At 45.4% G+C, this 16,506-nt stretch overlaps 1 protein-coding gene across 1 annotated transcript in view; it reads left to right on the top strand.

The window, feature by feature from the left end:
- Window positions 1-16,240, top strand: part of LOC106904300 (kinesin-like protein KIF26A) — a 30,026-nt gene extending 13,786 nt beyond the window's left edge. Inside the window, exons 4-13 of the mRNA XM_088002144.1 lie at window positions 1,117-1,320; window positions 2,677-3,159; window positions 4,261-4,444; window positions 6,329-6,485; window positions 7,240-7,402; window positions 8,452-11,422; window positions 13,363-13,547; window positions 13,627-13,650; window positions 14,669-14,780; window positions 15,570-16,240. Of these exons, the coding sequence (XP_087858270.1) occupies window positions 1,117-1,320; window positions 2,677-3,159; window positions 4,261-4,444; window positions 6,329-6,485; window positions 7,240-7,402; window positions 8,452-11,422; window positions 13,363-13,547; window positions 13,627-13,650; window positions 14,669-14,780; window positions 15,570-15,754 (4,668 nt within the window). The 3' untranslated portion in view covers window positions 15,755-16,240. The remainder of the gene's footprint in view (window positions 1-1,116; window positions 1,321-2,676; window positions 3,160-4,260; window positions 4,445-6,328; window positions 6,486-7,239; window positions 7,403-8,451; window positions 11,423-13,362; window positions 13,548-13,626; window positions 13,651-14,668; window positions 14,781-15,569) is intronic.
- The last annotated feature ends 266 nt before the right edge of the window (window positions 16,241-16,506 follow it).

Raw genomic sequence — 16,506 nt, 5'->3', positions numbered from 1 at the left:
AGAATCATCAGCCTGCGTTCGCCGTCCTTCACGTTGCCTCGGTTCCCCTCACCTGTGGTTGCCGTGGTAACGGCAGCATCCTCTGGATCAAGGCCGTTTCTGGTTCTTCCAGCAGCTGCTTCCTGTCTGCAGCGGCGCGGCCGGTGATCCGCTCCGCCCGGTCGCCGTGGCAACTCTTTGATTCTGATGGGTTTTGGTCTGAATTTGACCTGCTGACTCAGCAGCTCTGCGACGGCTGATGAACCCCAGCAGAGACCCGACCCGACGGTCAGACAGGGAGCTGCAGCTCAGTCACGTTTCAGTCGATGGGATTAGTTTGGTCTGCGGCTCCAGCTGGTAAAAACAGATTTAATCCCAGAAACGAAGCTGCAGGCCGACAACCAAGATTTGTTTCAGATTTATTTTGCAATAATAAATTTAGTGGGTTTAGCAATGTTAGCATTAAAAATGCAGATTTTTAATTGAATGTTTCTGCTAACTTTCCTCCCTCTAATCTAAATTCTGAAGGATTATTTTACTCTCCTGTTTTCTTAAACTGTCAGTTGAATAAAACTCAATGTTTTTGTTCTCAATTAAGAATTCTGCAAGTAGTCAGTTGTTTATGTTCATGCTCTTATTTTGAAGTCTGGTTACACAGCAGCTCCATTTCCTCTCTTGTTTTTTTTTTCGCTAAAAACTTTGTTTAAAACAAGAAACTTAAAGGAAGAAAATAAAACTAACTGCAGAGAAAAAGACAGAAACATAAAAACAGTAACTATGGGACAGGTGGATTAAAATGTCAAAATGAAATTGGAGCTTGAAGGACAGAGATAATCTGAACGGCTTTAGCATTTAGCTTCATCTTCATGATTATAATAATATAGAGCAGTTTAGTGCATCACAGTACATGTCTTATCTTTAACATCTGGTGGCCATCAAGATAGTAGAAGTTAGCGCTTTAGCTAATTGGTGCAGCACTTTAGCATTAGCAGAGCTAATGTTTATGATTAGTCCTTTAGTGTTAGCGCAGCTAGCTTTTTAGCTAGCAGTTCCCTCCACTGTACTGATTGTAGTTTGTCAGACAGGAAGTCGCTGCTCTGCTCCGGTCTCTGATGTGGACTTCCTGTCCGTCCTCAGGTTCGGGTCATGGTCCGCATCAGCTCTGCTAACAGCAGCGACTCGGAGTCCATGTCCTTCCTGAAGGTGGACGGCAGAAAAAAGCAGCTGACGCTGATTGAGACTCCGAACGGCGGGAACTCTGCGTCCTCTCAGAGACGATCCATCGCCGCGGCGCCAAAGACCTTCAGCTTCGACGCCATCTTCACGCAGGACGCCTCTCAGGTGGGAGAAGCTCCTGAAGCTCTCCATCACCGTCTGGATGTGTGAGGATGAACAGGTTTCAGCTGCAGATGTAGATTCAGATCACGCAGCCGGAGTTTGAGCTCTTCATCAGGAGGTGTCGCCACGCCGCTCCTCATCCCCAGAGAGCCGGCAGCAGCAGATGGATCAGAGCTGCAGTTTGTGTCTGATGTGCAGCAGCAGAGCGAAGCTGTCAGATAAACTCAGGCTGTGACTTTTTCACCTTTCCTCCTTGTTATGCCTCATTGTATATAGCAGAAGCATAAAAACAGAAATGTTGCTTCACATCGTGACATGAACCACATGTGACCTCAGCTAAAGTGAAACCCAACCAGTTCATCTGTTCTGATCCACAAAATGTTTTATGCTTTATGAAGCTAAAACATATCAAAGCCTCCCTGTGGCCCAGAAATTTATTTTAAATGTCAACCGTAAAATTAACGGCTTTTAAAGAAGCATCTTAAAGTTTTTGGAGTCGAATGTTGGCATTAAGTTTCTTTACTGTTGACATTTAACATCCAGTTCTTTTCTCAGAGTGAAATGAACTGATTCACTGAGCTCCAACCTGAACAAATGAAACAGACTTTGATCATCTGGAAAGTCACATCTGAAGAGTTGTTGGCATGTGTCCTTCAGTTAACATCCTAAATTATATTCAGGTTTGAAGCAGCCAATATCCTCACTTCCTGCCAGTGAAATATCTAAAAAATGTTCCCCTAAAAGTCTTTGGTTCCCCTCACACTGATGTTAAAGGGGCAGTTTTATGTTTCCCAGGCAAATGTTCCCATTTTACAGCACAATCAGGTAAATGGGACCTTCAACTGACTATATATATCAAATATGACTTAACAGAAATTATACTTCCTGATTTGGAATTGGGCCTTAAAGCTCCTGCTCTTTCCGAAGCTCCACCTCCAGGAAGTCATCCCAACATGGCTCCTCTGTTAACCCTTTAGTGGTTTACCAGCAGTGTTCTGAGCAGCAGCTCATAAAATGAGCTCAGCAGTTCCAACAGCTGGTTGCTAATTGCTGCTGGCTAGTCTGAAGGAGCTGAAAGGGGGAGGAGCTGCGCCTTGGAGGCGGGGCTAAGTCCACCCAGGCGTTTTGCCTCTGAGTGGTTGCCATGGAAGTTAAAGAATTTATCAAATATTAAGGAATCAAAGTCAAACTCCAGGTTTGTTTGTGAAAACATGATGGAAGATCAAACAAGTAGATTTTACATAATTCTGCTCCTTTAAATGACTCGGGACGTTCTTCACTTTAAAACTTTTTTGCTCAGTTCAAATGCTGCTGCATGTCATAACATCATGACCTGGTCTGACCTCTGGCTCCTGACAGGCTGAGGTTTGTTCGGGAACCGTGTCAGAGGTCATCCAGTCGGTGGTGAACGGCGCCGACGGCTGCATCTTCTGCTACGGACACGCCAACCTGGGTAACAACCGCTCCTTTTCCTTCACACACACACACACACACACACACGCACGCACACACACACACACACACACACACACATCCCCGTTAAACTCCAGGTGTGCACTGGCTCCGCCCCCAGGGAAGACATACACCATGATTGGCCGGGACTGCTCCACCCAGAGCCTGGGCGTGGCGCCCACCGCCATCTCCTGGCTCTTCAAGCTGATCGAGGAGCGCAGGGAGAAAAGCGGGGCTCGTTTCTCCGTCAGAGTGTCGGCGGTGGAGATCTCCGGCCAGGAGGAGGCGCTGTGCGACCTGCTGGCTGAACTCTCTGCCTCGGCGGGGGGCCAACCGGAGGCCCCGGGGCCGGCCGTGTCACTGCGGGAGGATCCTGTCTGCGGCTCCCAGGTACGCAGAAAAACAGCATCCACTTTCTACAAAGGAAGACGATTTATTTCATTAAAAGGTTTTACTCAAATAAAATCTAAACTAGTCCTAGAAGGATAATTATTTTAGTGAGTTATAAAGTAACTAGTGATGAAGAACAACCTTCATTACAAAATGTGAACTGAGGCCGTGTAACACAACGCAGCATCATGTGAACAACATGATGTTTCCCTCCTGATACGATACGATACCACTGCTTTGATTATTGGCCGATACGATATTGACCGATACGATACCACAGCTTTGATTATTGGCCGATACGATATTGGCCGATACGATACCACATCTTTGATTATTGACCGATACGATATTGACCCGATACGATACCACATCTTTGATTATTGGCCGATACGATATTGGCCGATACGATACCACAGCTTTGATTATTGGCCGATACGATACCACAGCTTTGATTATTGACCGATACGATATTGACCCGATACGATATCAGGATGAATCAAACAAACTTTGAAAATCATGTGGAGCAAAGTAACAAACCCGTTTCACATGATTCTGAGCTCTTGGATGTTTTGTGTGCATTCGTCCTTTAAACTTCCTCTCTTCTTCTCACACGTCCCCCTGACCTCCTCTTCACCTCCTGGGACTTCGTCGCTCTCCAGAACCGTCCAATTAGTTTGGATCTTCCTCTCTTTTATCTCCCCGGGCTCCGTCAGTCTGACTCTTTTTATCTGCTCTCTCTTTAATTTTCTTCTTCTGTCACTGCACACTTTTCTGCGCTGCGCTCCGTCCTTATTTCATCAAACCCCATTCTGTCTCATTTGGCCTTTTATCTCTGCGAGGCGAAGAAGCGGCTTCGCTTTGAGCTGCAGAGATTCAGACGTCTTCGTTTCAACCAGAGTTCAGTTAAAGTCAGGAGTTCTTTAAATACGGGAATCAGAGCAAAACGAAGAAGGTTTAACCTGAAACCTGTTTCTGAAGAACCTCCTGCAGCTCCTTCCTGATTCCTGTTCTTTATTATGATGGTTCATGTTTTACGTTTTTAAGAAACTTCTCTTCTAATTGCAGAAATAATTAAATTTGTTTCCCGTTTTGTCCGATCAGCTGCAGAACCAGACGGAGCTGCGGGCGACCAGCGCCGAGCGCGCCGCCTACTTCCTGGACGCCGCTCTGGCGGAGAGGAGGAGCAGCCGGACGCCGGACGACCGGGACGCCCGGAGGAACTCCCACTTCCTGTTCACGCTTCACCTCTACCAGGAGAGGGCGGACAAGAGCAACAAGGCAACAGGTCAGAGGGCAGCGGCCGACAAAACGCCGGGAGAAATTACGAAAAACATCGAGGAGATTTCAATTAACATCTTTTTGAAACATACTGAGATAATTTTTCTCCTCAGCCATCTGAGGTTCACCACCCCACAGCATGATGCTGCCACCCCCATACCTCACAGTTCCAAACTGTAAATGTAACTTTTGCTTTTTGAATGGTGGCCTCTTCATTGTGGAAGAAACCATTAAAGCTTATATTGCTAAAAAAGTGATTTCACTGCAAAGAACACCAAAATAAAATGTATTGAAGCAGCTCATTTAAAGACAAAGCTCCGATTAAAGAGCTTCACAGCTGCAGTGATTATGAATCTCCTTCCTGGGATCTTCATCATTTTGGTATTAATGCAAACATTTTGTTTATACCAAAACACATAAAGGTTGCATGAATAAAATATTCAGCTTGTCTGTTTGATGTTCAGAGAAAACTTGACTTTTACTGAAATGCTGCCAGGTTTTCCTCCATTATTTCCTTCTGCACAAAGTAAAGACAGAAACACAGAATAAAACCACAGAATGTCCCTTTATCATGTTTGATAATCAGTAATTTAAACCTCTGAAGTGGAAATGAAGTCGGATCTTTTTGCTTGTTGGAGTGAAACAGCAGCTCAGAGACTCTGAGGCAGAAATAAATTCTCCTCTTCCTGTTGCTAACATGTAGCTGCTAATTAGCTTCACCTGGAGCCGATTTGAACAGGATCAATTACAGACCGTCCACCTGCCACAGCAGAGACGTTTCCACGGCTACCGGTGTTTTACTGTCCGCCTAATGAGGCCCGGCGACTTGCGTCCCGCCGTGTTTATGGGGCGGCGGGCAGAAAGGGGAGCGCTCAGCTGCTCTCAGCAGTTTCTAAATCCTGCTGATGTGAACAGTTGAACTTTCACAACCTCATTACTCTGAATTACTGGAATAAGCAGGTGGTTAAAATGCTGCTGAATATTTATCAGGGCTGATTAGAGACATGAAACAACCAGGAGCTGAACTGGAGACACATTTATCTGAAACCGTTAAATCTGGATCTGAGGAAGAAGCTTTTATTGTACGGGACATAAAACAGGATTAAAAATAACATCCTGCTCAGAAGATCACAGCAGTACAGTGCAGTTAACAACGTATTCATATACAAAATGAAATAACAGATTCAGCGATTCAAAAACCAGCAGAAATGTCATTTAAAATAATTAAAATAGGCAAAAAGCTGCAAATACCACAGGAATGGAAACACTGAGTTTTTAGGAGCATTGATGGTTTTGGATTATAATATGTTAATTTTGATGAATTAATGACATAAATTTAAATATGTTAAATTTACATACAGAACTTCAGAGTGGAACCTTTATATCTGCGTGTTTCTGGGATGTCCGTAAATCTGGTGCACAACAACAATAATAACTTGGCAGCAAAATGGTTTTTGGATTGAAAATGTTGCTTATTTTGTCAATAAATTAGAATGTGAATAATTAATTACAGACCCTGCAGTTAAATTGATTAAATAATTGAATTGAGTCCCGACTCTCAGTCTTAACCTCTGAGAGGAAGGATCTGCTATGACGCTTTTTTGTCCACCTTGGATGCAGCAGTTTGTCACTGAAGGAGCTCCGCAGCTTTATGCATCCATAAAATGTTCTGTTTGTCTATGATGGTTCCTGGTTCTGGTTCTGGACTTGGGGACTTGTTGGACTTGCAGATAGATTCTGGACCTTTGGGTTGATCTGGTTTTGTGACTTCTGGGCTAAAATTCGCACAAATATTTTCCTTTCTCATGTCCATTCCAGCAGGCATTAATCACGATAGTTTAATTTTGCATCAGAGCTTCCTGTGAATGTTTTCTGTCCCGGTGTCCCTCAGTGTCGGGCCGGAGTCGTCTCCACCTGCTGGACCTGGGCAGCTGTGAGACGGACATCAGCCGGACCAGGGAGGGCGGCGCGGCGCAGTCCCTGTCCCTGTCCGCTCTGGGGAACGTCATCCTGGCGCTGTCCAACGGGGCCAAGCACGTCCCCTACAGGTACCAGAAGCACCGAGCGTCTCGGGACAGACAGATGGACAGAATGTCCCTCAGGGGACGGAGGAGTCGGCCTCCGTCTTTTTTACTGTTTAGATTCAACATGGAGGATTTCATCAGGTTATTTTCCATTTCATGTCATGGTAAGAAGTTTACCGAATGATGAAAGTAAAGACTGACCTGTGGTCTCCGCTGCCAATTAAAGGGACAGTTCCTTGTTTCTGAAGTGTGGTTATTAAGAGTATTTACAGGCAGTCAATATCTCACCAGACTTTTCTGTCTGGAAAAGTCTTGAAATTGATTTAATGACTTTCCACTCGTCTGTCCATCTGCATGTTTGGTATAAAATAAAATAATAATTAGGTCATATTCTTTTCAGTCTCGTATGTCTGCAGCTGACAGGCACTGATTTGCATGAAATAAGCCATAAGACTCCTTGCAGATAAAAGCCCAAACTGATATTTCCAGTTTTGCTGTTGGTGTTAAACTAGAGAAGGCTGCAGTATGTAAATCCAGTTTCCCTCAGCAGCCTCCTCCAGGTCTTCAAAGGCAGCGTTTCATTCTGCGTCTGGTAGAAGACGTGGCGCACAGTTCAAAGTGCGCTTCATGAATGTGAGATGAGACATTCCTGCTCATTCCTCTCTCTGCCCGTCTGAGTCCAACTTCAGCGCGGCGTAATGAACGGTCCCCTGGGTTTCTCTGGCGTCTTTTCCTCGTTCTTCTGGTCTAACGAGGTTTTTTATGATCTATTATTCAGAGACAGCAAGCTCACCATGCTGCTCAGCGAGTCTCTGGGTAACATCAACTGTCGAACCACCATGATCGCCCACATCTCCGACTCACCGGCGAACTTCATGGAGACGCTGACCACGGTGCAGCTGGCGTCCCGCATCCACCGCACGAGGAAGAAGAGATCCAAAGTACTTTGTCTGTTACTTCACCTCGTTTCACAGCTTCTCTGAAGGATCTGAGGGCAGAACCTGATAACAAGGAGTTTATTCTCCATTGTGTTATTTAACACAGTGTCTTTGTGCTTTCTCCTGATTCAATATTGATTATTTATTGGTCTTCTAAATAAGCAATGAGAAACGACTTCTGTTTGTAGTTCCTCTGTGGAAAAACATCAAAGTTCAAATTGTCCTTTTCCCAGCAGAATAATCAGCTGTGAGATATTACCGTGTTTCACAATAACGCCGTTTCCTATCAGTCAATATTGATCATTATTGATTCGTTTTTAGTTTTAATTATCCAAAATACTGCCAAACTAATGACATGACATTTTTGTTTTATTTGAAATCACTTCACACCAATATTTTTTTGATTTTTAAGCAGCTATGAGGCCCAAAGGTAAAACTTGAAACTGCTCAGGTGAACTGTGTTACCCTGTGAACCGGCCAGGTGGTTGAGCTTTTATGTACCAAATATCTGCATTAGTTGTGACAAACTCTGACATCACGCCAACAGCTGGGTGAGTCAGCCAGGTGTGGCAGTCATGCTGTGCATCTTGTAATCAATTGGGCCGACTTTCAGCATTACCAGTTGGATGTGAACACTGTTTCCTGCCCAGCTGTTTCCTGCCCAGCTGTTTCCTGCCCAGCTGTTTCCTGCCCAGCTGTTTCCTACCCAGCTGTTTCCTGCCCAGCTGTTTCCTGCCCAGCTGTTTCCTGTCCAGCTGTTTCCTGTCCAGCTGTTTCCTGTCAGACCTTTACTGAGTTCAGGTCTGCGGCTGTAAAACTTTGTGACGTAGTTTTGAGTCGACTACACACCGATCTCTAGGGACTAAAGTACGCCCCAGTATGTTGGGCAACATGAAACTGCTGCTGCGCATGTTACTGAACAAGTTGTTGCTAGGTAACCAAAGTGTGATTAAGCTAACGCTAGCTTAGCTGGGCTGTGGGAGGGTGAGCGGCTACAGCCTTTCCTCTGCCTGCATCTGTCATTCTTGTGCTAACTGTCTTGTTGTCTCCAGTACGCCTCCAGCTCTTCCGGAGGCGACAGCTCCTGTGAGGAAGGTCCATCCCATCGGCCTCCTCATGTTCAGCCTTTCTACCCCCGGATCGTGGCTCTGGATCCTGATATCCCGCTGCTGCTCTCCAGCGATCCTGACTATTCCTCCAGCAGTGAACAGTCCTGCGACACCGTTATTTACGTCGGACCCGGTGGAACGGCAATATCTGACCGAGAGCTGAGCGACAATGAGGGCCCGCCTTCCTTTGTGCCCATCATTCCCTCCCTGAACAAGAAGCGAACCAAAGACTCTCCCCGTTCAGACGGAGATCACTTAAAGTGCAACACATTCGCAGAGCTGCAGGAGAGGCTTGATTGCATCGATGGCAGTGAAGCTCCAAACGCGTTAAGCACAGAGAGCAGAGAAACACAACCAATGAAGAATCAAGCTGGACCAGAATCTGATGAGAACTCCTCTCTAAACCTAACCGGACCAGACTCCAGACTCCCTTCGGCTGGAAGCCCAGTGGAATCCTCCAAAAGGACCAGTGCTGATGGAGAAAAACTCTCCGGCTCCCTCATTCAGCCTTTACAGTCCAGTGAGCCTTGTTCATCAGATCCAGAGCCGGTGGTAAGAGAGAAGGTTAGAGGAGCTGCAACCAGACCATCACCTCCTCAGCCGTTACCCCAGAGGCCCATAGCAGCATCTGACTCAGGAGAAGCTCTCAGCAGGACTCCCCCAGTGGGTATGAGCTACCAAGCACCAAGACAAAGCCAACCTTTGGAGTTACCAGACAGGGAAAGGTCCCACCACTCCACAGGTTACCCCATGGAAGTCAGTGGCCTTCGAGCGGCTTTGTTAGGAAGATGCCTGGACAGAGACTTCCTCAGGACCACCATCACGCTCCAGCAGCCTGTGGAGCTGAACGGGGAGGATGAGCTGGTGTTCACCGTCATAGAGGAGCTTCCTATCGGCCTCGTCCCGGACAATGGCCGCCCCGCCAACCTCCTCAGCTTCAACCCAGAGTGTTCGCTGCAGGCCTTCGCTGCAGGTTCCCGTCCAGTCAGCATCATCAGCAGCATCAATGATGAGTATGACGCTTACACAACCCAGCATGGAGTTACAGGATCAGGCTGCCATTCGTCTGCAGGATTAAGACCTGCTGAAAGTGAAGACAGTACTTCAGCAAACAGGTTTTTCATGAGAGATGAGAGGACAGCAGCAGAGAGCGCGTCCACCCTGATCTCACCAAGTATATACCATCGACAGCCATTTCTGCAGCATGGCTTGAAGAGTTCGCTGAATGACAGTGGCATTTGTTTCTCAGAGCTGGACAGTGATCCCGCCACGCCCAACAAACCATCATTTACCAAGGCCTCTGCTTTCCCTGATTCCACCAAAGCCACACCGAAAGGATTCTCTAAGGTGAGAGCCTTAAGCACTCCAACGTCTTCTCCCCACCACACCCACCACTCCAGTCTTCCCAGGAAAACCAAGCCTACCTCTTCTGGAGTCGTAGGCAACAGCACACAAGAGAACCTGTTGTTTCAGGGAAGCACCTTCGTTGATCCAAGAGAGGTTGAGCTTCTCTCTGCAGGCAAGCCAATGAGAAGTGGCACAGCCAGCATCTCCCCCAAGAGGTCTGGAGGAAACAGCAACAGTGTTCCTCGATCTCCGAAGACACAAATGTCTTCCACAGCTCAGAGAGTTGTTGATGGCTGCGAGAAGCCCATCAGCAGAAGAGGAGATACTCTCATCAAGCTGCCACGGCTCACACGAGGTGCAACAACTCTGGGAACTGTTTCCACTTCACAGAACCCTGAAACGAAATGGGGTCAAGAAGCTGCCGGTGTGACGGGGACATTAAGGTTTTCATCACTGGGGAAGAAGTCAAATGGGCAGAAAAGTAGCATGATCTCCAAGTCTGGCTCTGGAAACATCTCCCCTCCTACGCCACTTATCAGACAGTCCAGCCAAGAACAGAAGACAAAGTTTCCAAGTGCCTTAAAACCTAGCAGTGACAGTGGAAGGTTTGCTTTCCCTAAAAGCTTAACCTCAGAGGAGGAGTTCACTTTCAGGCACCGAGCGGATTCATTCAGTCACAAGACGTCTAGTTTGAAAATGGACCATGGTTCTGCCAGAACGTCTTCCAGTCTGAAGACACGAGGGGCCAAAGCAGATTCTCACAGGTTCTATGGCAGCTTGAGATCTCTGGAGAGGGGAGACAGTCCAACCTCAACTCTGCTGAAACCGGAGGCGTTCAGGGATGCTAATGGTGCTGCTGCAGGGAGTAGCTGCAAATCCAGCAGATCTGCACCAAGACTTGGCCTTCCGCCGTTAAACATCCCCTGTTCCTCCCAAGCCTCTTCTACTTTCCTTTCAACAGCCAGCAAACTATCGCAGGTCCGAAGCAACGGTAACTCCCGTGTTGCTGGTTCTGCTGGACTGAAGGTTCGACCATCGTCAACCAGCAGCTCTAAAAGCCTGAGTTCCCCTCCTGGGCCCAATGCCAGCCTACCCCCAACCGGCAAGCCTCCTGCCAGAGCCGGAACCGGAGTTAAGACGGGAAGAGGCACCATCATGGGCACCAAGCAGGTCATCAGCAGGGCAGCTAACAGCCGGGTCAGCGAGCTCGCCGCTGGTCAGAAGCAGCTCAGCAGAGGGGCTGGAGAAAGCGAAAGTACCGACAGCGGGACGAGTGGCGTCGGCCCGCTGCTGCCCTCACCCTACAGCAAGATCACAGCCCCCCGCCGGGCGCAGCGCTACAGCAGCGGACACGGCAGCGACAACAGCAGCATCCTCAGCGGGGAGCTTCCCCCCGCCATGGGCCGCACCGCCTTGTTTTACCACAGCGGGGGCAGCAGCGGCTACGAGAGCATGATCCGAGACAGTGAGACGACCGGCAGCACTTCGTCAGCCCACGACTCCATGAGCGAGAGCGGAGCGTCCAACCGAGGCAGGGTGTCCAAGTCGCCCAAGAAGAGAGGAAACGGTGAGCAGACATTAAATTATAGTGATCAGTCCAACGGCTGATCGACTCAGTGCGTTCACTCCTGGCTTTGCAGTACATCTGCTAACCACCAGGTGGAGCCATTTACAGGAAAATCTATTATGAGCCAGCAAAAAAATGATCTACTGGAGCAGTGAGGTGGAAAAATGTCCATTGTGTTTTAGTAATTTTGTCTTTTCTACCAGTTTCATTTATTACAATGAAAGTAAATGTTTCCTCCTTCATCCTTTACATGTTCACACTTTCCGATCCTCATAATTTTAATTATAATATGTGGATCTTAAGAGTGGAAAATGGAATAAAAATATAAGTGATTTATTTTTCTGAAAGACTTTTAAGGTCTTTTAAATCTGGCAAACTGTAAAAACTCAGTAGATTATGACTTTGAAATGTCTTCAGTGACGTTTCCTAAATCTAAAGTTGAATTTTTTTCTTCTATAAAGGAAAAATGTCAAAGTGAACTCTGGAGCTGTTCCACGTTCCTATAAGAGCCGATTATTTTTAAAATGGGTTCTGATGGCCAGTCATGGTCAGAAACTAACAGAGCCATAAACTCATCTGGGGAAAGATGGACACATAACATTTTTATGGATTCCTGCGGGTGTCGGATCATGATGAGGCGGTCGGCTTAACGTTGTGCTGCTGCCTGTCTGATGTCTGAGCGCGTCGATTCCTCTGAGCCGCAGATCCTTTTCTAGCTTCCTGCGGTGATTGAGATTCATGCAGAACGCTGCGGCGAGAATCCTTCATGAAAGTTTCATGAGGGATTCCCAGCGAACACGTCCAGCTCCAATTATCGCCTCACACTTCATCCATGCACACACACACACACACACACACACACGCACACACACACACACACACACACACACACACACACACACACACACACACACCCCTCAGTCTGACGCTCCTCACAGTTTATCGTCGCCGTTTGCTTCACTAATCGATCCTGTTTATAACGAAGCGACAGCTGCTGGTTGTAAATCATCGGGATGATGATGATGATGATGATGATGATGATGATGATGATGATGATGATGATGATGATGGCGCCTCGTTTAAACCAGCTGATGTTTCAGAGGATCAGTCTGAGATCAGCTCACAACTCAACGTTTAAAGGTTAAAACTGTTAAAGAAAATAAATATGTTGGAATTTAAACCCACCGAATAAATGAGATTATTATTAAAGTTTATTTATTTCAGTAACTCATCACTTAGTGAAACATTGAATAGATTAATTCCTCACAGATTTATGGTTTCTAGTCATTATTTCTGTTATTTCTGATGATTTTCTGCTTAGTTTATAAAGTTACATTTAAGATGAAAATATTTCACAGATCAATAAACATATTCAGTACAGAAATATTAATGAAAAGTTTCTTTAACTCCTGCCACTAATTATTGTGATAAACAATAATATTGTTGCTTTGAGTCCATTTCTAGTAACATAATGATGTAAGAATCAGTTTGTTCTCAAAGATCAATACATTTATAATAAAAGACAGTTATTACTGCAACTGGAAGATTTTATAAATATTCAAAACAAACAAAACAATAAATAAAAGAAATAAAAACATAACTGGAACCATAAATGAAGAACATTAAATTATCTGTGAACAAAATTACTGTTCAAAACATTTTAATCGGATTTAATTTATCTTATGATTATGGATTATTAAGCATAAATTCATATGTCGTGTAAATTTTCTCATAATTAAACTGTAGCAAAACGTTCCAGTGTTAATTTTTATTTTTAATCAGGCGAATAAAATACTGAAATATTTGTAAACTAAATGAATTATGAACCAAAATGATCAGAAATGATCAGAAATGATGTCATAATGAGTCACTTCCTGTTGGGTGGGTGTGTGTTGATGCGTCTCGGCTCTGACTCCGCCCCCCACCTGTCCGTCCTGCAGGCGGCTTCCTGCGGCGGCGGCTGATCCCCGCCCCGCTGCCGGACGCCTCGGCCCTGGGCAGGAAGGTCGGAGGTCAGTGGGTGGAGCTGCCGGCGCTGGGCGGCGCCCTGAAGGAGCCGTTTGAGATCAAGGTGTACGAGATCGACGACGTGGAGCGGCTGCAGAGGAAGGAGGCGGGGTCAGAGGTCAGGCTCTGGTTTATTTCTGACGATGATGATGATGATGATGATGATGGCTCTGAATGTCTCCTCTCCGTTTCCTCAGCCGCCGCTGCAGGACGTGGAGAAGGTGAGGTCAGAGGTCAAATATTAAAGTTCATCTGTTTCCTCCTGCATGTCTTTTATGAAACGTCTTCATGTTTACAGAAATGGTTTCCTGTCATAATAATAATCATCCAATCAATCAATCAATCAATCAATCAATCAATCAATCAATCAATCAATAATTCATTGTAAACATTTTAATTACATTTTTTCTTCATAATTGAATTTCTCTAAACCTTGGTTTCTTATCCCTGAACTTCTGATTTTATTATATTTCTACATTATTGGATCCTTATGAACAGAACTTACAGATTTTATGTCAAACTTTTAGACTTCAGATTCAGTTTTTCAGATTTTTAAGTCAAACTTTTCATGTTGACAATAATTTAAATGGTTATTTTTTACAGTGTTTTCAGGAAATTAAAGATGAACGTTTTTAAGAGTCAGCAGGTTTTCCTGAAATCATGTCGTCATGGAAACAGTTTCCTCCTCGTCTGAAGAAAAACCTGGAGCTTCATTAATGACTCTTCCTGACCCGGGTTCTGACCGGGTTCTGGTTCTGACCAGGTTCTGGTTCTGACCAAGTTCTGGTTCTGGTTCTGACCAGGTTCTGGTTCTGACCAAGTTCTGGTTCTGGTTCTGACCGGGTTCTGGTTCCTGCCGGGTTCTGGTTCTGGTTCTGACCGGGTTCTGGTTCTGACCAGGTTCTGGTTCTGATTCTAACCAGGTTCTGGTTCTGACCGGGTTCTGGTTCTGGTTCTGACCGGGTTCTGGTTCTAACTGGGTTCTGGTTCTGACCGGGTTCTGGTTCTAGTTCTGACCGGGTTCTGGTTCTGGTTCTAACCAGGTTCTGGTTCTAACCGGGTTCTGGTTCTGGTTCTGACCGGGTTCTGGTTCTGGTTCTGGTTCTGACCGGGTTCTGGTTCTGGTTCTGGTTCTAACCAGGTTCTGGTTCTGGTTCTGACCAGGTTCTGGTTCTAACCAGGTACTGGTTCTGACCGGGTTCTGGTTCTGGTTCTGACCAGGTTCTGTCTCCTCCTCAGGTTCTGCTCCAGCGGCTGCAGCAGCTGAGCCGCCGCCATGCGGAGCTGCAGGCGGAGCTGCAGGAGGCGAAGCTGCACCTGATGCTGCCGCCCAGCAGGTGGCGCTCAGACTGTGAGAAACTTTGGTTCTTTATGGTTTATATAAAATATTTATTCATTTAAGTTGTTTTAGTTTTAAATAAAAACCATGGATGTGCCGACCGGAGCCTGGAGTTTTATAGGTTCTGAATGTTTTACCGTTTATCTGTCAGTCGATTTTCTTTCTGAAACTCCTCAGTTCACAGAAACCTTCCAATCAATAATCAATAACTGATTCAAACTGTTTTCACAGATCTGGAGCAGCAGCCAGTTAACATTTAAAAGTTTAATTCTGATTTTACTGGATAAATTCATGAGTTCATTTTGTTTAAACATATTTTAGTTATTACTGAACTGGATCTGAATTTATGAATTTATTGATTATTTACTGACCTGATGAGGCAGACTGTGGATGTTAGCCTCTGTGCTAATCCCACTGGTCTCCACTGCAGCTGTTGATGCACATTAACTTATTGATGTATGTTTGGTGTCTAAACGGTGAAACAGCAGCTGGAATCGTTTTGCAGGGAGTCTGATGGATAATTAACCTTCAGATGGTTTCAGAAAGAGTTTAGTTTTGTTTCTCTTCAGTCAGGAAACCTGAAAATGAACCTTTTTATGCCTCTGATCTCTTTAAATCTGGAGGTTTTCTGTGGCGTTGAGACGTTTATAACTCCAGAGTTCGGTTCTGCTCCGATCGGTCAGAAAACTCCACAACAACCCGGAGCAGCAGACACGTTCCAGTTCCGCGTGTCGGCACGCTGCGCCTCCTCTCAGGGTTTTAACCGCCGGTTTTCGTAACGCCGCCGTTTCTCCTCTGCAGTCGACGTCGACCAGAACCTGGACCGGGAGTCCCAGGAGTACCTGGAGGCTCTGGCTCGGGCCACGGCGGAGCTGGAGTCCTGCGTCAGCCTCTGCAAGGCCCGCGTCATGATGGAGACCTGCTTTGACATCAGCGTCACCATGGCAACGAGCGCCGCGGCGCAGGATGGCCGCCACAGAGTGTAGGCGCCATGGAAACGGAGCGAAACAGAAAAAGATGGGAGCTTTGGAAGTGCCTTTCTGCTGCATTATTAATTTAAACTTCCTTATTTAATTATTTTATTCTTTATCATATTTTGTATTTATTTTGGTTTTAATGGTGCTGAAATCTTCGTTATGCAACATAATTTAGAAAATATCAGTAAATTTCTAAGATGCAGAGTTTAGGTAGAAGAAGGAATAAATATAAGATCCAACCTCAGGTTGTGTTTCTGTTGGTTGTTTTACTGAAACGTTTTACAGAAATGATAGGTTCTGGTTCTGTCAGGATCCAGAGAGCCGAGCGGCTCAGAGCTGCAGAGAGTCCAACCTGGAAACTTTCTGATGTAAACCTGCGGCGCTGGCCGGGTCCGGTTCTGCTGTCTGGACAGTTACACATTTTCAGTCATATTGTCTCTATATTGTTCTCATATTTATTGATGTCAGATTTCCAAACTAAATATTTAGTTAGAAAGTCTCAGTGCGAGCCAAATATGTATATTTATTTTGAACGAACAATAAAATATAAAAAGAGGAAAGAAAGTAATAAATTAAATATTTATTTTGCTAACTAAATGTTTTTGTCGACAAAACCTTTTATTTATAAAAAAGCTTTTATTTTGGTATTCTGCTTCCGTTAATTGGCAAGCTACTGTGCATATTAAATATTTAGTTCCTACATTTAATTTTCAAACTAAATATTTTTCAAAGTAAGTATTTAACCTAGAGCTAAATATTTA

This window comes from Poecilia mexicana, unplaced genomic scaffold, assembly GCF_051168715.1.
Source record: "Poecilia mexicana isolate PSO_F unplaced genomic scaffold, ASM5116871v1 scaffold_21, whole genome shotgun sequence".
Lineage (NCBI taxonomy): Eukaryota > Metazoa > Chordata > Actinopteri > Cyprinodontiformes > Poeciliidae > Poecilia > Poecilia mexicana.
This window is presented reverse-complemented; position numbering and strand designations above follow the sequence as displayed.